This window comes from Apis florea, unplaced genomic scaffold, assembly GCF_048593485.1.
Source record: "Apis florea isolate Af1SG1 unplaced genomic scaffold, ASM4859348v1 contig_2495_pilon, whole genome shotgun sequence".
NCBI classification, from domain to species: domain Eukaryota; kingdom Metazoa; phylum Arthropoda; class Insecta; order Hymenoptera; family Apidae; genus Apis; species Apis florea.
This window is the reverse complement of record NW_028256595.1, coordinates 2,233,430-2,257,653: the sequence shown is the minus strand read 5'-3', so window position 1 is coordinate 2,257,653 and position 24,224 is coordinate 2,233,430. Positions and strand designations below refer to the sequence as shown.

At 51.6% G+C, this 24,224-nt stretch overlaps 1 protein-coding gene across 6 annotated transcripts in view; it reads left to right on the top strand.

The window, feature by feature from the left end:
* The window catches only part of lilli (AF4/FMR2 family member lilliputian), a 112,488-nt gene that overhangs the window by 59,494 nt on the left and 28,770 nt on the right, over nt 1–24,224 (top strand). For all 6 annotated transcript variants that reach the window (XM_086906779.1, XM_086906778.1, XM_086906780.1 and 3 more), the window contains 4 exons: nt 10,398–11,021; nt 12,654–12,710; nt 19,591–19,686; nt 20,503–20,539. In XM_086906779.1, the coding sequence (XP_086762905.1) occupies nt 10,398–11,021; nt 12,654–12,710; nt 19,591–19,686; nt 20,503–20,539 (814 nt within the window). The remainder of the gene's footprint in view (nt 1–10,397; nt 11,022–12,653; nt 12,711–19,590; nt 19,687–20,502; nt 20,540–24,224) is intronic.

Genomic DNA, 24,224 nt, shown 5'->3' with positions numbered 1-24,224 from the left:
GAGAATGTGTCGACGGCGCCGAAAACTACTAACAGAGAAAAGGAGGTACGAACGAACGTTGTTATTCGTGTAATTCGAGCGTTAACCGTCAGCCTTGTTCGAGGCATTAATTTCGCAAGGGGAAAGAAATTACGCGGAAGACCGCGAGATTATTACACACGACCGGATAGATTTTCGTCCACACCGATCTTTTTATTATTTCTCCTCTCTCTCTCTTTTCTTCTCTACGGCACGCGACTCTTTTTCCCTTCGGTCGATGTCATAGGATATTTTTCTTCCTCGTGGGAGGCAACGATAATAATCGCATTACGCCATCCGTTTTACATACACCCCTCGTGGCCGCGCCACGTTAAAGGGGAGTCCGTTCTAAATACGTTAATTTCGTGGCGGAATTATTTGGTTCGCGGTATACGTTCCGTTCCTCTCGACGAGAGAGAAAGAAAGAAGGAACGAGCGGCGGGAATATAATTGCAACGGCAATACCATTGTACTAATGCATGCTTGCACACCGTGTACAAATAATTCCCCGTTCCCGGGAGGGAAACTCTTTCCTCGCTTTTCCATCTCTCTATTTCCTGCGGCGGTTCATCGGCGTGCAATCTCGTTTCTTCTCCTCCCCCTCCCTCTCTCCGGTTCGTTATAAAGCTTGATAATCCGACGATATCTTAGCTTAGCTTTTTCTTCCTTCCTTCCTTCCTTCCTTTCTTTCTTTCTTTCTTTCTTTCTTTCTTTCTTCCTCTCCTTTCCTTTTTGCTCGTCCATCCTCCCTTCGTCGGGGATGGATGCGGCCCCGACGAGTATATAGTTCGTCGTTCTCTCCTCTTCTTTTCCGTTCATCGGTTTCCGTTCTTCCGGTTCGGTGGATCGATTCGCGCCGCATTCGCCTCGTCTTCGACCCAAATAGTTGGGTGCATGGTCGACGGCCGTTGCTCGAACCCCCCCCCTCTTTCTCCTTTCCTCGGTATGCGCGTCCCGCACGATGGAAACACGACGGCCGAGGGCTACCTACGGCTTAATTAATTGCACCCTTGGCACCAGTCCACCACCTCGAATTTAAGTCCTACTCACCTCTCTTACTTATCTCGCCCCCACCAATTTCCCCAACGTGTCTACCTTTTTCTTCTTCTTCTTTTTTTCCCCTCTTCTTCTCGTCGATCGAATCGATCCAATATCCTCCAATAAGAGGAGGAAAGGTCGTAGGTGGTTGTTGGTAAAGGCGCGAGAGTCAATGCACTGGTTGTTACGGACGGAGATCGAAGGAGAAAAGCGGCACTCGCCGATGATAGACGATTGGCGCGTGATTCGAGGGAGAGGCGGGCTCGAGAAGCCTGTATCAATGTTGCCTTAACAATCGATGTCCGACACAAAAGCCGGAGCGGAGGTAACGAAGCAACACTCCGCGCCGACCCATAACGCTGACTCGTTCACCGAGGCGAAATAGCTTGGCTGGTGTTTGACGAAAATTTCCAAATTACCCCGCTAATCCGCCCCCCTCCACCCCTTTTCTTCCCTAATCCCGTAGTCGCCGTAAAACCTGCGCTCAAGCGATGGGCGTTGGATGCAATAAACTCGTAAATCAGCGGATTTCGCTTGGAAAAATATTTCCAGAAATATCGGCATTTCCACTTTTAAAACGAACGAAGAAGCACGATTTATCGCTTTATTGCTTCCCCGCGTTTTCCTCCACTTAATCAAATCTTATTTTCTCTCCCTTCCATCTTTCTTTTTTCATTTGTCTCAATGCAACGCAAGGGAGAGCGAAATAGAGGAGAAAACGAAAACTCGAGGAGGATAGAAAAGATTCTCGACTATCTTAATAACTCGGGATCAATCGTCGATTAATCGCGGCGCCGGTTAAAATTCGAAGCGCATCCTTGCCACGTAACCAAATCTCCGAGTTGTAATCGTAATTTCAGCGAGGTGACGTCTGCGCCGGCGCCATCGGTCGGACAGTCAGAATCGATCACCGCCGGTCCGTGTCAATTTCGATGACGAACACTCGCGTATCTCTGGTATCGCCATGATTTCGAATTGGCGCTCCGTCCACGTGCCCGACCGAAAACGCAAAAGTGTGTCAAGTTTGCCCGCGTCGTCCTCGAGCATCGATTGACCTACTGACACGCGATCATCATTGGGAGGGAAAAAAAAAGAAAAAAAAAAAATTATATATATATATATATATTTGCTCGCGAGGAGACCCGAGCCCAGCCTCGAATACTACACGTGCATCGTAGACGGAGAAAGAAAGAACGGAGCTGCGTTACAAATAATTAGCAAGCGGAAGCGCGCGTTAGTCCATTAGTTCCGGAGACTGATTCCTATTACTCAACGTTACCGGTTAGGGAAGGGCTTCCTTCGTTGCCACCGATGTTAGGTAACGAGTTTCGTCGATCCTCGCGAATCGATCGTTTATGGACGGCCCGTCCAAATGCTCCGAGATGGTCGCTTCGTTAAAGCGTGTATATATATATATATATACATATAGAAGTAAACACGATCGCGGAGGAAACAATTTCGTTAAGTAGCAGAGAAGAGTGGTGGTCGATTCTTTTTATCGATTAATTAGAAAGCGCGTGCGATCCAAGTTGCCGCGACGGAGAGAGAGAGAGAGAGAGAGAGCGAGGCGCGAAGGATGTGAATGGCTCTATTTCGGTCGTGCACGAGACCCGAGGAGAGCGTTGCTCCGCTATAAATACGAAGGGAAGCGTGCGCGCGATCGGTCCCGCCGTAATTTCGTCCTCCCTCGCCCTCTTTCGCTTATGGGTGTCTGGCGTGTGGGACGAGGGAAGGATGGGGAAGGATACCGGGCAGAAAGATGTCGAGAGGACTTGGAGAGAGAGAGAGTAGGGTGGGCAGAAGGTCGGGGCGAAGAAAGAAGGAAAGGAAAGGAAAAAGGATGAGGAGGAGGAGGAGAAGAAGAAGAAGAAGAATAAGAAAGAGGAGGAGGAAGGTAGACTGGGTGAAAAACGAGGGGAGCGGCGAGAGAGGAGGGTGGAATCGTGTCTGTGCACGGTCGGAGGAGGGGGAGGACGGTTGAAAGTGGCGAAGGGGCTGGGAGACGCGCTCGCAGCGGGAGAGGATGGAACGAGTTAACGTGGGGGTGGGGAAAAAAAGGACGAAGGACGTCGCGGAGAGGAGGAGAATGTCGACCGGTCATGGACCGACGTGGGACGAGGCGAGGCGGGGCGAGGGGCGAGGGATGGAACTGCCGCCGCCGGTGGTAGAGGCAGAGCAGAGAGAGAGAGAGAGAGAGAGATGGTTGGTGTCGTTGACGAGACTGGAAAGAGGGGTGAAAAATAATCGTGGATGAGCGAAGCGTCGCCGATGGATGGAGACGAGGCGGGCTGGTGGTACTTTTCATCCTGGCATTACCGTGATTAGTAAACTCCTCTACTCGGTTGTCGGCTCTGTCGTTCGTAATTTTTTTTTCGGGAATTAAGCCGGCTGCTACTACGATGGGTGGGCGCGCGACGAAAACGAGATGTCGACTGGCAAATATTTAATCTTTTAATGCTCGCGCGAACGTGCGAGCGAGGACCGCCGCCGTTTTTTCACCAACTTTTTCTTCCCTATCTGCGCCAAAGCGCGCGGTAGACGAGAAGGGGATTATCGACGAATCGCTGTTACGGAAGAAACGTTAGAAGTTGGTAAACTCGAACGTCGGGGCTTAATTAATTTCGAGACTCGACGACGATCCTCGCGTTGATTCGAAGCCAATTGGCCGAGCGATTCGATCCTCTCTCTCTCTCGTTTCGACGGATACTCGACTCGTTAGCTAGACGATTCGTAGCACGATCGGCGATAAGAGTGCTACGATTATCCGGTTGCGATCGGTGCGAGGAGGAGGGGGGGGGGGGGGAAAGGAGGAGCCTCCGGTTGGAGCGGGCGATGAAAGCCGCGGTTAAAGTCACGGACGTTGCCGGTGGCAAGAGTCTTTTGCACCACTTTGCACCGCTGCAACCGTACGGTGGCATAATGACGAGTGGCCCGTTTGTTTCTCTTGCCCCGTGATTACCGATCTCGTACGATCCTCGTAGTGATTTATCGGGCCGCCTCTAGGCCGCCGTTCCGTTTTAGGCGTCTTTTCGCCCCGCCATCGTCTCGCCATCGATCGGCCATCTCTCCGCAATTGGACTGGAACCGGTCCGGCTCCACGAAAAACCCGATATCCTCGACAATAGCGTCGCGTCACGTTTCCCGCCTCGTTCGTTTAATTAGTCGGCCCGATCTCGCCCTCCCCCCCCCCCTCCCCCCTCTGGGGGGAGGTCTCGGATCTTGGTCGCGGGGGATGGTCGCGAAAAAGTTAATCGAAACGTGTCTTTTTCCCCTCCACAGCTCGAGAACTCGATTTGGAAAACGATAACGGGGAGAGACGAAGAGCGTCGTTCTCGTTTGAGAAGTCGACGCGCGTTGCGATCAATTTATTGGATCGATCGGTGCGAATCGAACGGATGGATCGATGGTCGGGGAGGGTGGTCGATTTTTCTCAATGACACCCTCTACGCGTGTGAGCGTAGGAGTTGGAGGTGTGTACGTAGGTGTGCGTAGTAACAGGTGGGTACTAGGGAATCCCACACGAGCGTAAATACGGTGTATCGAGCTCTCGCTCCCCGAGTACGGGTATTCGAGATGTCTCGTCATCGTCGTCGTGGTGTATCTCGACGAGACGTCTACCGGGCGATATCACGGCGAAGGATCGTCGCCGCTTCGAGGAGATCCTCGTCCAAAGGTGATCGCGCCCAAACGAAATATTCGCGCGTATCGGCTATCGATAACGAACCAGTTTATCTCGTCCAGCCTCTATTTATTTTCGTCCACCGTTTCTCGCTAAAATATTTATATTCCCCGGCAAAAATCTGGGGCGATGAGCGTGGTTGAAATTCTATTGTGAAAAAAACATATATCCGTTTAAATTCGGCGCATCGCGCTTCGATATCGATATCGAGTGAGAGAGAGAGAGAGAGAGAGAAAGATACGAAGCTTTTAAAGCGTGCAAATTTATTCCACGCGGTACACCGGTGGCGGATGGCGCGGCGGTGGGATTCGAACGGGAAACGCGTTCAACGTTTCATTTCGGGGGAACAAATGGAAACGTCTGGACGATGTTGGCCAGACGTTCCGCTATCGGGAATAGCGTGTCGGCCGTCAACAAATAGCCCCCATAAGCGTTCGTCGCGCTTTCTCCTCCCGCGTCGATCGCGCGTTTTTTTTTTTTTTTTTTTGTGCATCCAAATCCTCACCGCCTCGATTCGATCGACGACGAAATGACGAGTGACAGGTGGCCTCGGTGGCGAGATTCCCCTCCGATCCAAACAGCGCTTATTTTCTCGAAGATTCGGAATCGAAGAAGAATAATGGGAAAAAAGTAATAATACCAGTGGGGAGGGAGCCCGTGTATTCGTTTATTCGTTGAAACGAAATATATTCCGGTCGTAATCGATTAAATCGTTCCTTCTCCTCCTCCTCCTGCTCCTCCTCCTCCCGCGAAACGATCGAACCCCCGACACCCTCGACACGGCTTTTGATACGGGTTCGACGAGCGTTTGCGGACAGAGTGGTGGTGGCGGGTTAAAAAAACGCGCGACGGCGATTGTGCACCGCCGTCGAATTGAATTGGCGGCCGGCGTGGCCCGGGTTGCGGAGGGGAAAAAAATATTTGTGGCGTAGACGGGGCAATTAACTCGACGAGCCCCGAACGAAGGTAAGGCGAAGCAGGGAGGAATTGAAGGGAGAGAGGAAAGGTACATAGACGACGAATGGCGGGGAGGGAGGGCTCGACGAGCTTAGGAGTCGTCGTAGCTCGGTTAACGCGAATTTCACGCGCATAGAGGAGGGAAAGGGTGGGTGAGCCGTGGAAGGTTGCGAGAGGGTTGGAGAGGGATGGGCGAAGCGATGCCAGCCACGTAGCGTTTTAAAATGGAAAAGGAGGCGGACGACGGTGTTTCGTCCTTGGCGCGCGTAAAAGCTCCGACTTTTTGCCCTTTTTCTCCTTTCTCCCTCCGCCCCCTCGTTGTCCCTGGTTGGCTGGTAGCCGCGGTGCTCGTTCTCCATCAACCTCTCCCCCATTTTCGATTGCGCCGCGCTCCCCCCGTCCTTTCGGCATTTCAAAAGAGAAGAGCAAACAACGCGTACACAGCCCGCACCGTTTTTAATATCCCGCGAACGCGACCGACCGACCGACCGACCGTCCGTCATAACCTTCGAGATGAATTCGCGCGTGGAATATCGGCTCGAATCCCGTCGATCGTCTCCTTTCCCATCCTCTCTCCCTCTCTCTCTTTCCTCAAAGTTTCCACCTACCGAATTTCCTCCAGCCCGAGTGTATCGGTCCCCGCCAACGCCTATTCGCCGCCCTATAAATTTCCTCGTTCAAAATTTCGAGAAAAGGTGAGTTCCAAGGGGAGTTAAAATGGGGAGAGTCTTTTCGTCCTCGTTCTTTTTCCTTTACCTCAACGCGTTCTCGCACATTCTGCGATGCAAGAGAAACGCGCGTCGCCAATAAAACGCTTCTCCTCGGTTTCTCGAAGAGGACTACTCGATTAATTAACTCGATTCATCCCTTTGTAGGCCGACGATTTCTCTCGACGCGATCGATCGATTTCGTTACACGGTCGCGTAAAAATCCGACTGGTTTATCCGACTACCGTTAACCGGCTCGATCGAGCGTCGGTTTCGTCCACCCTGCCGAGTCGACCAACTTCTCTCCCATCCGGCTCGCAACCGGAACTTCGTCGAGCGAGCTCGTTGCCGCGTTCGACTTTTCGCCGGTTCGGGGTTCATTTACAAAATCCGCGATCCGCGCTCCCCGCCCATTGATCGCGCCATTGATCGAAATTTACTCGACGCACTCGAGACGTTTTCGATACGCGACGTAATCTTTCCATTTGCAATCCGACCGAAACGAAGAAGATTCCGCGGCGTACAATTTACTCCCCCGCCCGTGTGTTATTCCGCGGAGCTTTCAGCTGTCAGACGGAGGCAGCCGACTGGAAAGAGAATTCGTGAGAGGGGGGAAGGGGGAGGCCAACTGCATCCGCGCTATCTCTGTTGAAACCTCAGCCATGGCCGAGTAGCAGGAAGAAGAAGATGAAGAAGAGACGTTCAAATCTTTCTTCGTTTTTTTCCCTCTCCTCCTATTCCTGCAACGATCCCCCGTTCATTTCTTTTGCGCCACTTTGTATCGGTCTTCGCTCGGTTAATTACGAACGGATGGGATTAATTAAACACGCCCTCCATTTTCTCTTCTTTTCGATTTAATCTCCTCTCCTCTCCGGGTTTTACGCGAAATACCAGTGTCAACCGCAGAGATTCCGCGAAATTGTAAGGTATTCCCGTTTACCACCAGTTTTCGCCAACCCCTTCGACTCGTCCCGCGCAACCCACTATTTAGAAATCCTATTGCTCCTCCACTCGTCCACCATTCCGAACGAAAATTTACCGTTGCGTTTACCGCGACTAATAACGTTTTCTCTTTCGTCGTCATCAATCCCATTTGCTCGTTTGTTCGTCGATTTGACACGAGCAGGTTGTGTGTAACCCGATATCGCGTTCCTACTTGAGGAAATAGAAGAGCGGACCTGCACCGCTTCGAATTTCGATTCGAAACTTCTCTCGAGTTCGATACAAACTCGATTAAAACTCTCGCTGTTCGTTTTACGTATCTATTCCTTTGTCGACTCGTTAATGACACGCGACGATCGACGATCCTCGATTCTAAAACACAGAAATTTCACCGCAACGCGTACCAAGCGTCGTCCTTCGCCGAGCAACAACCGCAGAAGATGACATTTCGTTACGTTCGCCTTTCTTCCTTCTCTCCACCGAGTCTGTCCATTACGCTTGCGCGTATGCGGAGAGGAGGAGTGCACGGCTCGTTTAAATCCCTCTCCATCCCCCGTGGAATCGCAACTCCGACGATCGTATTTCATCCCTGGCGAGGCCGCGTAATATCGAAAAGGGACGAAGAAGAAACGATTCGAATGTATCTTCGTGTTTCTTGTCTAGAGCTTTTTCTTCTTCCATGCCTTTCGTTCGTCCATTTCGAACGAAAGCCCTCGAAGGCGCGAAAAACAACAGCCACCCCTTTAGCTTCTTCGCGATGGTGCGTTGCTCCTGTGGGGCAAACGCAACAACATCGACGACGAGCGGTAATTAACAATCGACTTTGCGGCCTCGACGCTCCAAATTCCTTCACGGACAATCAAAGGGGGAGGGGCAACAAGCGGATTGAACCATCTCTCGAGAATTTCCTTCCAACGTAAGCAGCTTAAACTCGGCTCGGACGACCCGGTTTTTCCGCCCTTCGTTGTGCGTCCCCCTTTGTTGTGCATCTCGAAATTCTTTGCGCCGTATCTCTCTTGCAACGTATCTCTCGCCGCGTTCAGAAGAAGCACGTTGAAAAGCTATTTGCAAACGGGGGCCGACGTTGTTCCAACAAAGATCGGCCGTAAATAAGGCGACGTTCGATGAAAACTCTTCGACGACTTGGTTGGAAAATGTGTGTGCGGGGAGGAGAGGGATCTCCGTTCGGCGGAATTCCCTCGCAATTTATGGAGACGTCGTGGCGCGCGATATCGAGTCGCGAGGGCGATGCAGATGGCGAGGGGTAATTTCTGTCGCGTCCAACTCTCGGCCAGAAGATTCGGTTTTTGCACGCGCAAGAAAAGTACTCTCTTCCCTTCCTTCTTCCGGATTCTTTGTCGTCCTTTGACCAATTTTTCGATATTTTCCCTTTTCTTTTTTTCCCTTTTCCACAGTCCGAGTACGTTCGTACGTTGCAGCGTAATTTTTACGATACTCGCGATGCTATTTTCTTCGAAGGGTAAAGAGAGAGCATGTTTCGAGAGAATGCTAACGAAATTTCCGAGGCGAGCAATCTTTGCCTACACTTTACGCACGTACTTTAAGCGCTATTCGCCAACTGTCTCTCCTTCTTTGCTCCTATTTTTCACCATCCTTGAACAAACTTCCGTTTCTCCCCATTTTTTTCTCCTCCTCTCTTCTCGATAGAGCTCGCGCACGAGAATCGAAAGGAAAGATTTTTTTCCCTGCGCTTCTCTCCTCGAACGTGGAAAGTGGATGAAAGCTCGCCCCGTCGTCAATCGCTTTTTAATCCATTCGCGGGAGGAATTTGCGCGCGTGCTCGTATATATATATATATATCGGTCGTTTAAACGTTGTTTCGACGCTCGAGAAGGAGGGAGGAAGCCGTATCTCGGCCGTTAAATCGCCTCGAAGCTGATCGCCGATGGAAAGCGATCGACCGGTTCGATTCGTTCTCGATCCGAGGAATAAAGGATACGGAGGTTGTCCTTGGGTGAACCGCCGCCTCGAAGCTTGGAGGGAATCGCGTCGTGGTTAACGACGGCCGGCCTACACTCTCGCGTTACGACCGTGTACATATTTCACCGTTTTACGAGGTTTTCGGGGTGATGGCGTTTCGCGCGGAGGCGAGGACGAGCGTGATTAGAGCGGAGAACGAGAGGAGAAGGGAGAGGCGAGGTCTGGGTGGAAGGGAAGTCCCTGACCTGGTCACCTAACCGCGCCAAGTTTTCCTCTCCCAGTTCCTCGCGGGATTACGGTTTATGTCGTCTCTCGCCCCGAGATCCCTCTCTAACGCGCCTAATTAACCGTTCCATTCCATTCGAGATTCGTTTCTCGATCGAGATTCGAAGGAAGGAATGTTCCTCCTTTTTTTTCCATCGGGCAAGATGTTTTCTCTATTCGCCTCTATTTCGTATCGAGAATATCGAGCGTTGAAATTCGGATGGAAGAAGCGCGAACGAATTAATGGTTTTTCTCGGAAAATTGCGGAACCTGCGGAAGCTCGTTAAAGAGAAGAAGGTGGTCGGCTCGATCGAAGGGGCGAAAAAAGGGCGCACGAACGAGTGTACGTGATTTATAGCGCGCTCATTAATCACGTTAAGTTTCCTCGGAGGCCTCTCTCCGCCTCCTTATTAAACCACGATTCGATCTCATTGTCCCTAAAGACAAAGGGAGAGACGCGGCGGATCATAAACGCGCTGTCTGTCTGTCTGTCTGTCTACATTGTACGCAAGTCTATGCTCCCCCTATGGTGCGCGGTCGAACGCCAATCTCTCCTTCTCCCGCCTCGGCATCGTCGTAAACTTGCTGTTACGCCGCATTAATTATTATCGCTCGCTACCACGTAACGTACACTCGCGTATCCCTACGAGGAGTACGTATCCTACGTACGTAGGTAGCGCGCAATTTCGACCGTTGGAGGGTTGGAAACGAATCGATCTCGTCTGGCGAGGGACGATACAGGCGCGTAGGTCGTCTCCTCTCGCCGCGAAACCTCTCTCTCTCTCTCTCTCTCTCGGATCGAAAGAAGATATATATATATATATAATCGGAACGCACGTGTATGATTTCAGGTGAATCCAGACGCCCGGGACAGTACGACGCAGCAGATACAATCGAAATTAGGTAACTATTCGTTGGTGAAACATCTATTGGACGAGCCGAAACGGCTGATCGGCATCGAGGGTGTACCGCCGAGCCCTGCCCCGACCTCCTCGTTTCTACGAATGAGTTCCAGCTCGGTCGGCGCGAATTCCAGGAGCTCGCCCTCCTCCCAAGAATTCAAGAAACCGGGAGGGCCTCGCCCCGATCCTTCTTCCTCGTCGTCGTCCTCGACGTCATCTCTGTCTTCGTCGTCCTCGTCTTCGACGTCGTCGTCGTCGTCGTCGTCGTCGTCGTCGTCCTCGACGTCGTCGTCGTCGTTGTCCTCGTCGTCATCGAGTCATCAACGCGGTGGTTTCGTGAAGCCAGCCGACGGAAAGCCGCCGTACGGAGGCAGGGGTGGTTACCCCGGCCAGCCAGTGAAGCACGGGGGCAACAGCAACGATCATAGGAGCCACGGTTTATTACCCGCCAAAGGACCGCCCACGAATTCGCCCGGGAACGGAACGCTCGCTGGCAATTCCAGTATCGGGAATTCCAGCGGCAGCAGGCTTCACTGTGTCGGCAGCAGACTGTCCAGGTTACCTCTCGATAACGTGAGTATCGATTTCCATTGTTTCGTGGCCACCGCCGCCTCCTCCTCCTCCTTCTCCCACCTCTCCTCTCTCTCTCCCTCTCTCCTCCTCCTCTCTTCCCCCCTTCCCCCTCCCCCCTCTCGTCTATCGTTCTTGTTTACACGAGAGTTACAACAAGTCGCCAAAGTTGCGTGGATTTTCTCCTCGAGGTCTAACGGTGGCTCCGATTCCGCGTAGTCGGCGCGGTGCCAACGCGTTCGATCCCTTCCTCGGATCGTTTCGTTACTCCTCCCATCGGCTTTCTTCTCCCCGTTTATTATTAAACGGCGGAGCACGAGTCGATCGAGTCACGAGGTGGATAACCGGGGATAGGTCGTCGTTGCACTTGTTGCGCGATTAGTACCTCGTTTCGACTCGACTTAACAGCTCGATCCGAAACGATCGTCCGAAGGATGCATCTTTTCTTCTTTTTCCTCCCTTTTCCATTTTCCTCGCCGTCGATCCCGAGGAGCGTTGATCGTTAATCGGCGCGAAGCTAACGATAAAGAGGTTATTTATTGTATTACCGACTCTTGCCTCTCCTCCTCCCCCTCCCCCTTCGACCAACGTTCCCAACTTTGGTATTCGATGAAAGCATCGCGGTGACAGGTTCGTTGACGGGAAACGAATTGCTTTTCAATAGAAATCTCTGTGTGGAGGAGTGTACGCGTAGCGGAGGTGGAGAGAGAGAGAGAGAGAGGGGCCGAGTTTGGTCGAGGCCCTATTACGCGTGACTCCTCGAGGTGCAAATTTCATTCAGATTGACTATCGATCGAGTCTCCTCCGATTCGGTTTCCGCCTCTCTCTGTCTCTCTGCCCTCTTCACCGATGTACTTATACAATTAGAGTTGGCTGGAGAAGCGGCGACGTCCCTCTCTTAGCTCTGGCATAGTCGAGATAATTGATTCCCCTATTGGTCCTTTCCATTCTTCCCTTTGTCTATCTTTTTTATTCTCTCCCTCTCTCTCTCTCTTCTCCGAGCCACGCTTTCTCTCCTTTCGAGTCGTTCGCGCGCTCGATCGAACGATCGATCGATCCGGTTTTCATCGAGGTGAAATTGGCCTGGAATCAAGCGCGACGCGTGAAAATTTAAGAAGCAGATCCTTCTTCTTCGCGATGAAGTTGAAAAGCCCGCGTTCACGGTTTCTTCTCCCTTTACTTTTTTTTCCTTCTTTTTTTCCCGTTTCTTTTCAACTCGTCGACGTCGACTCATCCGCTTCGCAACTTTTCGCATTTCGTCCCTCGCATTCTCATCCCTCCCGATTATCTCCTTGGTCTCCCTTACGCCAACGAAGCAACCAACGATCCTCCATCCCCCTATCATTTTTAGCCATCCGGATCCACGCATTTTCTTCATTGTCTCCGCGTTTTCCTTTCAGCTATGACTACTCGTAATGGGGCGCGCGCGCGCCGCTCTTTTCAACGCCTCCTCTCTTCCTCCGAGAGAGGCGTTGATTAATGATCGCTCGAGAGCTCGAGCGATAATAAATCGGGGAAAGAGGAACTCGAAAAGTTTGACCGTGCGTCCGCTCTTCTTTTCCGCTCTTTCGAAAAATCTTTCAATTTTTTTCGAAGCGAAAAAATTTTGATCGAACGTTTTCTCGTTTGTTTCAGGGGAGCTCGAGACCCGGTCCCACCGAGAATTCGGCCGATGTGGAGAATATATTAAAGGTAAGAACGCCGCTGAAGCGACCGAGAAATCGAATTCGTCGAAGGGGTTGTTGATCCGCGACAGAGGTTACGCGAAACTCTTGCAACGCAACAGGATGGAAGTTGGAGCCGGTCGATAAGCCAATTTTCTCGCCGATACCAACGGCTATCTCTCTCGCGGTCATATCGCGGCTGTCGTCCAACCGAATCGACTCACCGTTTCGGTTTCCCCGTATCGGCTTTCGTCACCGCCGCTAGAGAACACAATTTCGCACCCTAGAGGCACGGCCAACTTTGTCGCCGGTCGTTAATGGAATCGGCCAACCTTCCACCCTTTTTTTCTCTCTCTCTCTCTCTCCTCTCTCCCCCCATCGCTGTACGCGGATCGATCCGTCGTCTCTGGGTACGCGTCGTTTCCGAGGGGGAGGGAAGAGAGGAAAAAAAAAAGAAGGTCTGACCAAAGGCGTTTCGCGTTACATCGAAACGACCGCGTTTCTATTTATAGGGGCGTATCCTTGGGGTGTAAGTTCGATTCGCGCTATTTCGAGCCTGTATATCCACGAGCACGGCCATGAAACTAATCGAAAGTTTTGCCAACGGGCCGTTGATTGGTCGAGATGATAGCCAAAGTGGTCCTTAGTTTCCCTTATTCCACGCCCCCGCTTCGCAAGGATTCCAAGCCAATTTCTCGAAGCTTGTCACAACGGAAAAAGAAAAAAAAAAGAATTTCTTCTCGCTAGTCATGGATCGTCTCTCGTTGTTACGTTAACTCTCGTTCGATCGAATCCCTCCGTGTATTCGTTGATTTCAATTTTTCGACGGAATCGAGAGCGAGCGAGAGAGAGAGAGAAATATATACACAAGCTCGAAACAATTTGTCCGGGGTTTCGTGAACTCGATTCCATCGGTGCGGACAGCTGGACTCGATACACGGTTGCAATCGGGCTGATAAACTGCCGGCCGACCCAGTTCTATTCGTGAATAGAGAATAATGATGGCGCGGGGATAGCTGGCTCGCTCGTGGGAGTCTAGGAATCCGATCTTCCCGACACGGAGGAGACGCGGAGGGCGAAATATCTCTGCCACGGAACCGCCCACCGTTTTAACCCATCGATCCCGCTAATAACCAGATTTTCGGTTATAACGTTTCGAGATCGGTAAAAGCTCTGCCCCTCCCTCCGGAGTGTTAATTTATGGACACGGCTTAACACCGATTATCACCGAATTGATATCATTACGAGGCTGCGATATCGCGACACGGTCGATCGCGATGGATGTCGCGCGCGTGTGCCTCGTCGTACGTCGATACCGACCGATTAATATTACCACGCGCGGTGCTCTCTCTATCTCTTCGTTAACGGGAGCCGATCACCGTTTTCTTCCTTCTCTCGATTTCTCTCTCTTACTCTATTCCAACTCTCTTTCTCGATGAATAACATCGCTCGGATAACATCGGACAAGCGAATAGCTGATAGATAAAAGTAGTAGTTTATCGCGCGACGAATCGATTTCGAGGCGTTCGTCGTGATCGTAGCGATACTTAATTCATACTCGGCGTACCACTTCGGCGCCACGACTTCTCTCTCTCTCTCTCTCTCTCTCTCTCTCTCTCTCTCTCTTTACCGCGATACGAACATCGTTTATCGCGTTTTGCCGCGATTTTACAACTCGTCGATGCGTCAAGCGTCGAAACTTCTTTTTTCGAGGAAGCGCGACTTATCTCTCCTTACACTCGGTATTTCTACTCTTCGCCTCGCGGGATCGATACTCGACCACGTCGACTAAAAATTCTCCGAGATTCGATGCAGAAACGGAGCATCCGTTCGTTCCAAGTTTCCAAGAAGGCGGGCGAGGAGGAGGGAAAAGAACGAGAGGGAGAGAGAGAGAGAGAGCAGAGGTAACCATTCTCCGGGAATTTTCCACTTTCAGCGCGAATTTATGACGATACCAGCGGCCAGTCGTCGGCGTTCTAGCGTTCGCTGCATTCTCTCTCTCTCTCTCTCTCTCTCTCTCTCTCTCTCTCTCGTCCCCCCCCCCCCCATTTACCGGTCGCATCGGCTCGTCCCTGCAGCGCGGGCCGCCCGTTTCGTATAGAAGCAGCGTCGAGGCCCATGAATTATTCTCACGGCTCTGCCCGTGGGAAAATACGAGAGTTGCGCCAGTAGGCATCGTAAATGCGGCTGCTAATTGCGCTCGCCGACGACGACGACGACGACGACCACCGTTAGCGCGCCTCCTGAATATCGCGTTCTTTCGCCACCGTTATCGCTTCCCTCCCCTCCCCTCCCCCCCAGTATCTATCGGCCAACCCCCTCCTCCTCTCTTTCCCTTTCTCCCCTTTTCGCCTCGCTCGATTCGCCTCCTCTCGATTAATCGACAGATTTTCCAGCCTCGCCATTTACGGGTGACTGGCCTGATTCGACTGGCCGCGGGGATATTTAGGGGGGCAAAACTCTCCTCCTCGGTCGAGCAGCAGCGGCAATAGCGGTGGTGGTGGTGGTGGTGGTGGTGGTGGTAGTAATGGTAGTGGATCGTCGTTGCCGCAGGACGCTCGCTCTCCAGCTTTTTCCAGCTTAAATTCGATTCCCGTGTAGCCCCTATAAATCGCGGCTAATCCAGTTTTCGGCCGCGCGCACCGGTTCACCGGCCGGTTTCGATTCCCCCCTTTTTTTCCACCGCCCCTCCACCACGGAGGTGGCGCGCGACCAACGCGAGGAGGAGGAGGACAATTATAGACCGAATTAACAAGGTCGATTCGAGGATCGATCGAGTTGACTCTTAACGGCGGAAACGTCCCTCCGATTCGTTGGATCTTCGATACGTCGTTTCCTCTCTTCTTCTTTTTTTCTTTTTTTCTTCCCGGGATAGGATCGCGGAGAAAGCAAAGCAGGGAGAAAGGATTCTCTCTCTCTCTCTCTCGTTCTATATTTCGCGGAAATACGTCGTCGTCCGTCGCGAGATAAAAATAGGGTGAATCCCTATTTTTAGCCCCCTCCTCCTCCTCCTCCTCCTCCTCCTCCTCCTAGCAACGGCATTCATCGAATCGAATATTCGAGGAGAATAATATTTATCCGCGGAGGAGAGCCTGGTTGGAGTTTCCGGGTTCCGATTTCACGTTTTTCGAAAAACGTCGAACGGCGAAATGAAGGGGGGAGAGGAGGGAGGGGAGGGATGGTGATCGAGGGGATGGCGCGCTGTAAATTCGCGACGAGTGGTGGGCGAAGGGGGGTAAATAAAAGTAGCGGCGCGATATATCCTCCTCCGCGCGTGGAAATGGAAAACGCGTTGAACGAGACGATCGATCTGCCGGGCTCGAGTCGCCGTTTCGAATCGATGGTCTCTCCGTTGCCGCCGCTGTTGCTGGTCCATTAGGACTGTGTGCACGCGACACGGAAAATTCATCGCTCCTCGTCCTCTCCCTTCTCCAACTTTTCCAACTTTCCATCCGATCCAGAGATATAAGATTCTCGTCGCCCGATCTTATTCCAATATTATTGTCCGTAATATTCTCCGTTATATGTGTGTGTGTGTGTGTGTATATATATATATATATAAAATTGAATTAGACGTTTGTCGAGGTATGCAGTCGCGTCCTCTTTGATCCGAGTTCTTTCACCTCGGTCGGTCGGAGGCGAGGTTTCGTAAATAGCACTCTAGCCGTGACGATACGTGCGATTTTCTCAGTTGGCTCGTAGTCACGCTACGGATCATCGAACCCCCTTTGTTCTCCCGCCTTAGTTAGGAATAAATAATTCACCGAGCGTCGCGAAAAGGGCGGATCGCTCGTACGCGAATTTTTTCGCCAACCCCCTCCTTCCTCGACTCTCGTTCGTTCCGTCTCTCCTTCTCCTCTCTCTCTCTCTCTTCCGTGCAATCGAACCCCTCGCCACGCGATCGCGTCGAAGGACCGGCGACGAAATTCCGGGGGAGGGCGAAATCGAATTTAAAAAACGGTCGGGAAGAGGTGGAATCGCGTGGATCGATCGATCGATCGATCGTGGGATCCATTAGACGATGGTGGAATCCTCCATAACTCGCGTTTCGTGCTCGCGGGGAATAAAGCGACGGCTGGCCGCGAGTGTAACTGGTTCGCACGAAACGGTGGGTCGCGCGGAGAGGGTGACTCAGCCCCCGGAGAATTCTCTCTCTCTCCTCTTGGCAAACGTGTCGAGTCCTTTTTCGTTCGGGCCCGTGCTTGTCGTCTTCGTCGTCGTCGTTGTCGTGGCGCGGCCGTCGGGATGCAAATGGACGATTTCGTACGCGAGTCACGCGTGTCTCCAAGCTGCACACGGCCGAGCGAGAATAATAAGTCGCGATTAACGACGCCGCCTCGTTCGCTCCGTTTCGTCCCTTTCGCCCTTTTTTTTCCTTCTTCCTCTCTTCTTCCATCCTCCTTTCTCTCCTTCTCCACTCGATTCGATCTCGATAAATCGTGGTCCACGTCGCCCCGACGTTGATCGTCGATCGAGACTCGTACGATTCTCGATTAAGTAAAAAAAAGGAAAAGGATGGTCGAACGATTGGACAACGAAACGAAACGTTGACTCGGAGGAGTCGTAAGAGATGTCGGGCAGGATGGCCGCGAGCGGGGTTCGCGCGATTTTCGTTGGCGGAATATGGAGCGGAAAAATATCGGAACGTTAACCGGTAACGATGCTCTGCCGTGCGTTTCCGCTCGAAGGATAACGCTGCCATTCCCGTTCACCGTTATATTCACGACGCGCCGCGTTACATTATGCATGATCGTGGAGCGATCCCGCCGCGCTTCCATTATTCTTTTCCAACCGACACTCCGTATCCCTCTTTCTCTACTACTACCTATATAATATACAATATCTCTCAGGCCGCACCGCTCTGTTTTTCCGCGAACTGTGCGGATTTTTCGAACCGGATTCGACCACCGGTGAAATCTTGCCTCGAACGCGAAACGACCCGGAGCTCGAAACCAGTCGCTTTTCTCTTTTCTTTTTTTCTTCTTTTCCACTCCATCCTATATCTATATTTTTTCTCCCTCCCTTTTTCTTTCTACATATTTTATCTTCTCGGAAGGAAAGAAGGGAACGCGCGATAGAGAGTTATCGTTGGAGGAGGAGGGAGGGTCGACTTGGAAGATCGCGCGAGGGTATTCTTCTCGTTTGATCGCGCGTTCAAAGCGAGAGCGAAGAGATCTCGAGAGCGTGTGACGAAACGCAGGAACGCCACTCTGGGGAACCCACTCGAATCCGGGCATCTTTCATCGAAACGAGCGCTCGCTCTAACGCTCGCTCTATCTCTCTCTCTCTCTCTAGAAAGAGAAAAAATACGTGTTCCATCTTTTTCTTCTTCTTCTTTTTTCTTCCACGTCGCACGCGTCGCTCGTCTTTCTATATACTCGTGCCTCCTGGCACGAGGTCATCCGATGCTTCCTTCGTGCTTACGTCGTGACGTGGATTGCCCCCCTCTTCCCCATTTCCCACGAACGAGAGGAGGAGAAGGACGTCTCTTTTCGAAGCACGTGCGTCGCACGAAACTTGGAGCATCTCTCTTTTTACCGAAGATAAACCGTTCTCGGAACGAGTACCTATCCCATCCCGATGTTTAAGATCGCGTCATCGAAACGGTTATAACGAGCGCAACGCGTCTAACTTGTTGTGCATCTTAGCAGTCGATCGATTCGATCGAATTTTCGCGTAAACGATCGATTTATCGCCGTTTATTTTTATCATCGAGAGAGTAAACTCTATTGGTCGATCGAAGTGGCGAACTTTGTATATTTTAAATCGCTCGATTCGATGGAATTTTTGCTCCAATTTATTAAGTTATTATCTTCGAATCGCTCGATAATAAACTTTGTCTCTCGGTGGAAACGCGGGGGGTATAGTTGGAACCCACGTGCACGTGGATACCAAGAACGTTTCATCGTCCATAAACTCGCTCGATTCGATGGAATTTTCGCGTAAACGATTTGCGTTAAACTTATTAAATAAATTCTGTCGTCGATCTTGATCGAGGTGCAATTAAAAAACTTGAATGCACGTGAAAGAACGTTCCGTGCCGAAGTCGCTCGTCTCTTGGATCTTGGCGGGGTATAGTTGGAATCACGAACGAAGAACGTCTCTAAAGTCGCTCGATTCGATGGAATTTTTGCGACCGCGCAAACGATTTCCGCTAATTATCAAAATTCTGTTGTCGATTTTTCAATAAAGTCGTACGATTGGAACTGAATAAATCCAAAAATTTTCCATTCCGTCCGAATTTCGTGCGTTCTAAATCGCTCGATTCGAGTTTTAAATTCCGTCGTCGATCTTGATCGAAGTGCATCGAGCGATTAGAATGCACGGGGAAGAACGTCATCGAAGTCGCTTGTCGATTTGTCTCTCGATTTTTTTCACGGGCGCAGGATCGGTCGGTAAACAAGATCCGATCGTCAAGGAAAAGAGCGGAGGGGCGCGAGAGAGAGGCTTTTGTCTCGTCGCTCTTTGTTCGCGTCGACGGATGTCTCGACGGGTCAATGAATCGGGCCCGACGATTCGCCCCGTGGAAACGCGTTCGTTTCGTTGAACCCGCGCAGACTGCATTGTTGGCGTGTTTGCCACTTTGATCGCGATCCACGCTCGCTCGCTCGCTCGCGGCTAAACAGACGTCACTATCGGCGCGCGGGGTCGGTGGGCAACTTCATTGACGTAATCGTGGCCCAGATGTGGCGCGTCGCGTCTTACGCAAAGCTAAACACTCGTGTGTACAACTAGGCTCGATTTGGTTGCACAAGCGACGATGCCCCTCGACGATGAAAGGAAAAAGGGTCACCTTTTTCCAGGCGATAATGGGACGGGGAGAAAAGATGACACGGTGACCCGACGCACGACCCGCTTTTCGCCACCGATCGTCTGTCTTTATCTCTCTCTCTCTCCTCTGTTTTCAGGAAATGACCATGCCACCCACGCCGCTCACGGCCATCGCCCAGACGCCGAGGAAGGAGCTCGAGTCGAAGTTCACGTTCAATCCTGTGATGGCGAAGGTGAGAATTTACGCTAATTTATCGTCTCGTAAAAGGTTAGACGTGGGTTTCTATTCCGGGATCACGGTCGTCGCGCACCTCTCGTTTCGATTGGAACGCACGAGCCGTGGCGATGTTAGCGCGGTGTATCGATCGTGGAAACGTTTCGAATTCGTATCGAGAAGTGTTTCGTGCCACTTGGCACCGTGCCAAGAAGCTCGCCGCGCGAGATGTGTACCTACCCGGCCTTTCGTTGCGGGTAAATCGGCTTTCGCGCAATGCCCCTGCCTCCCCATTCTTCGGAATACGAGCCGCGTCGTAATTTCTTCCGCGACGAAACCTCCGTCCGTCCGTCGATCGATCGAACGATCGAACGAGCCTTAACTTTCGTGCCACTTGGCTTCGTGTCAACGGATTTCGTACGACGGAAAAAAGAAAGAAAACGAAAAGAGGAAAGGAGGAAGGGGTCGGTTCGAATAAACGAGATATCGGTTCTCCTCTCCCGAAAACTGGAATCTAATCTCGAACAAGGGATTCTCCTTTTTTTCTTTTCGAAATCGCGCCATTGCTTTACTGCCGTCGACGTCGACGCTCCCGACTGAACTCGAATTTTATTCGCCGAGAGAAATAATCGTGCGAACGAAACACGCGACGTGGCCGAAATTAAATTCGGAAGGGGTAGTGGTGGTGGGGGGGGGGGGGGTAGAACGAAAGATAGAAAGATCGTGGTGGGCATGTAACGGGGAGTTCGATTGGGAAGTCGAGCGGGTTCGCGTTTAGTAGGTCGCGTTTCCTGCGATATTATCACTTCTGAACAATCGGTGTTTTTCTTTCCAGTTGACCGAAGTGACGCCGCAGGAAGCCACGAAGCCTCGTAAGTAAACTTTTCCATATGTGTATATATGCGTGCGTATGTATATTCGCGCCCGTTGTGCGGGATAATCCGCTCTGATCTGGAATCAGGAAAAGAAAAAAAGAAAAAAAAAAAGGGATTCCACGTGATATCCGCTCTTCACGCGATCCCGTCCCGCGTCTCGAACTTATCCCATTACTCGATCGAAGCCTCCTTAATATTGCTCGCCGCTTTCCAATATACTCGAGACGAGAAAGAATCGTAATAGCGATTAATCACCCGATCGCCTCGACGAGAGATTCTACTCAGAGCGGTACTGCGAATGAACGCCGCCACCACACGACCGTGATCGACGAGGAGCAAAATATAAAGGAGGAAAAGTGTGTGTCTGGTCGAGAGAGAGCTACTTAACATTTATAGTCCATTACGCAATTAACCGTGGGTGAAACCACGTGGGAAGGGGGTGGGATTTTTATTGCCTCGCGAAACGAGCCTTATTATTTGCTGTGCGATGACAACGATGAACGCCGGAAACGGATATTTCGGGACAGTTTAATTTCGTTTCCACCGTTTTTCTTTTTCATCATCTCTTTCTGTCTTTCCCTTTCTCTCTCTCTCTCTCTCTCTCTCTCTCTCTCTCGTTCTTTACACGCGACAATAGTCACGACAAAACCGCCATGGACTAATTTAATCGTTGCACGCCGCGTTGTTGGCGGCCTGTCTTCCCCCCCCTCCCCTCCCCCTCCCCCCCAACCCGCGAATCTCGCATTATTCTTTTCAACGAGAAATATTTTCATTCAAAAGCGGGGAGGGAGAGATTATTTTTCCACCGCCCTCTCTACACAAAGTAGCACGGCCTATGGAAAAAAACCTGTGGATTCGCGATCCGCGAAAAGGGCGAAACGTCAATTTGCGTTTCGTTTGCAGTCACTGACCTTTCCCATTAACTCACCGTCCCGGGAAAATTTATATTTGACTCGACTGCATACGTGTGTGTATATACGCACGCACACAGTCATACGGCGTTTATACGCCCACGAGCAGACGACGTACAGGGTCGCGGAGGGGGAGTGGAGGGGAGGGAAAAAAATATATATTCCGACGACGCGTGGAAAATTTACGTTGCACGGGGTGGCTCGATAACCGTTCACCTTAAACATCGAAGGGACTGGACCCGCGATTTACGTCCCGCTCGAGTCACTGGCATAAAACGAAACGTTCGTAAAACGGCCGAAGATTTCGTTTCCTTCCTTCAATAACTTTCCGATAAATTTCTCCTCTCTTGTTTTTATCACCGTTCTCGTCCGTCCGCGAAAACCGCGTCGTGTCTCGCGATTTTCATCTCGACCGGGAGGAAAATCGAGGGAAGAAAAGAGAAAGAGAAAAGTGGAAATAAAATTGTCGTAACGTTGCGTGGACAGCACGCACAGCCGGCCCAGGGAAATGTTTATAGCCGGACAAACGGGTTTTAGGAGTTTCTCACTTACGTAACCGGGTGTGGACGATGCGCTTAAACTTCTTTTTTTAACCGGGATTCCATGTTTGCTCGCGAAAATCCAAATGTTTATTTAGCTTTCGAGCTTTCTTCGCCGATAACCGAACTCTACGAACTCAGAGAGGGGGGAGGTACGCGCGTCGGCCTTGCGTCGAAAAAGCGGGAATCACGGCCGGATTGTCCGAGGTCCGGGGCGCAAAAACCTGTGGATTCATTCGATATTCGAACGTTTCTAAACCCGTCGAGGCGAAACAGGGGAGGGGGAAGGTTGCTTCGGGGGTTGCTGCGAGAGGGATACCGTTTCATGAATTAACCAACGCCGCCACCCCCTCGAGTCGATACGCTCGAACGATACGCTTCGCGACGCCTATTATGTAACGAGCGTGCCCGCCGAATTTCCCTCCTCCTCTCCCTGGGTAAATTTGAGTTTTACTTATCGCGCCTGCTCGTAAACCGATTTCGCGCACCTCATTTCCCTTTCTCTCTCTCTCTCTCTCTCTTCTCTTTTTCGTTTCTCCAGCGCGAAACCGTTAGAGGAACCGGGATCTAATCTGGAAATCTGCCGCTTCCGGTTCCCCTTTGGCCTCCTGATTTACCTCCTCGCGTATATATGTATATATATATATATTTCTCTTCTCGGGGGCCACTTCCTGCCGGAAACGGCGAAACCGCCCACCAAACGCCACTCAACGCGGTTTAAGACCCGCGTTAAGAGGCGAGCGTGGCTTCCTCTTTATCGGGGAGAAGAGAACTCTACTCGAGGACGTACGAGCTGATAATAAGAGAAGGAGGAAGGGGGAAGGAGCTTTCGAATCGTGCGCCTCCATTACCCGCCGTATTTATCCACCTGTGCTCACAGCCCGGCTGCGTGTAGGTGTTAACGAGCGAGGGCGGCGTGATCGCGTGACCGACGACCTTTAGTCGTGCGCCGCAGAGGGAAGGGGAGGAGGAGAGGCCCGAATTTTCGACCGTTTCGTTATTCCGTTATTTCCTTGTTTTTCTACTACCACCACCAACTTCCTCCATTTTCCATTATATCACCGAGGGAAGGGAAGGGAATTCTCGAAATTCGCGGCGAAAATTCTTCCTGCGCACGGTTTCGCGGGGGATGGAAGCGAGGGGTAGGGATAAAAACGAAGACTCGTAACAAATAACCGCGCAGCGCCGTCTCTCTCGTTGGCTGGCACTGAGTTTAGCCGTCACAGTCGCTGCCATCCTTCCTCCTCCCCCGTTTTCACCCCTCGTCGTTCGATATTTTTCCCAGTCGCTTGCCCGCCCCCCTCGCTCTCCTCCTTTCATCCATATATCCACGCCGGGATACGAGAAGGAGAGAACGGCAAAGTAGAAGAAGAAGAAGAAAAAGAAGAAGAGGTTGGTGGTTTCCATGGGAACCCAGGATCGTTCGTTCCCATCGCCGAATCGAGGCGGGACACCAAGCAGCTCCGATCCACGACGTCTTTCGCCGACGTCTATTCAAGTGTCCTAGGTCAAGTATACGATACACAAAGCGTTGTTCCATTGTCCAAGTCCGCGGAATGGCTCCTCTCTCTCTCTCTCTCTCTCTCTGTCTCTCTTTCGATCCGGATATTTCCGCCCGGATCCGCTCGATAAGGCTGGAGGGGAGAGGATAGGTTGCTCGGCGCGAAAACTGCCAATCGCTCGGGAAGAAATTTATCTGGGGACGAGAAGGGGAGAGTTTCTCGATAACTCGGGCAAGTTTTCATTAGTAGCCGGCCCGATAAACTCGCCAAGACTTCGCCAGCTTGTTCGTGGGATAATCGCAGTAATTATCCATGGAGCGATCTGCCTCGAATACCGCGACAGGGAATTTCAAGTTTGCGGTAGTAACTCCGCCAGCAGTAGCGTCGCCGGTGCGCGCCAATTCCCGTGACATTAATTATTGAAATCGCCCCCGGCACTCTTCTTCCGTATCACTCTCTCTCCCTCTCGCGCCCACCGATACACGCGTCTCCGTTTCACTACTCTCTCCTCGCCGTTCGCCGCTGCTCGTTTCGTCCTCGTTCCAACGGTGGCGATCCTCACCGCGAGAGAGCTCTCGTTTTGTAGTTCGAAGGAAGTCCCTTGGGCGAAGTTCGCCGAGAGAAGTAGACAGACAGAGAGAGAGATATATATATATATATACTCTCGTCGCTTAATATTCAATCGCTCAACCCGGCTTGTCGCCGGTGGCTCGCGACGAGAACAAACGAG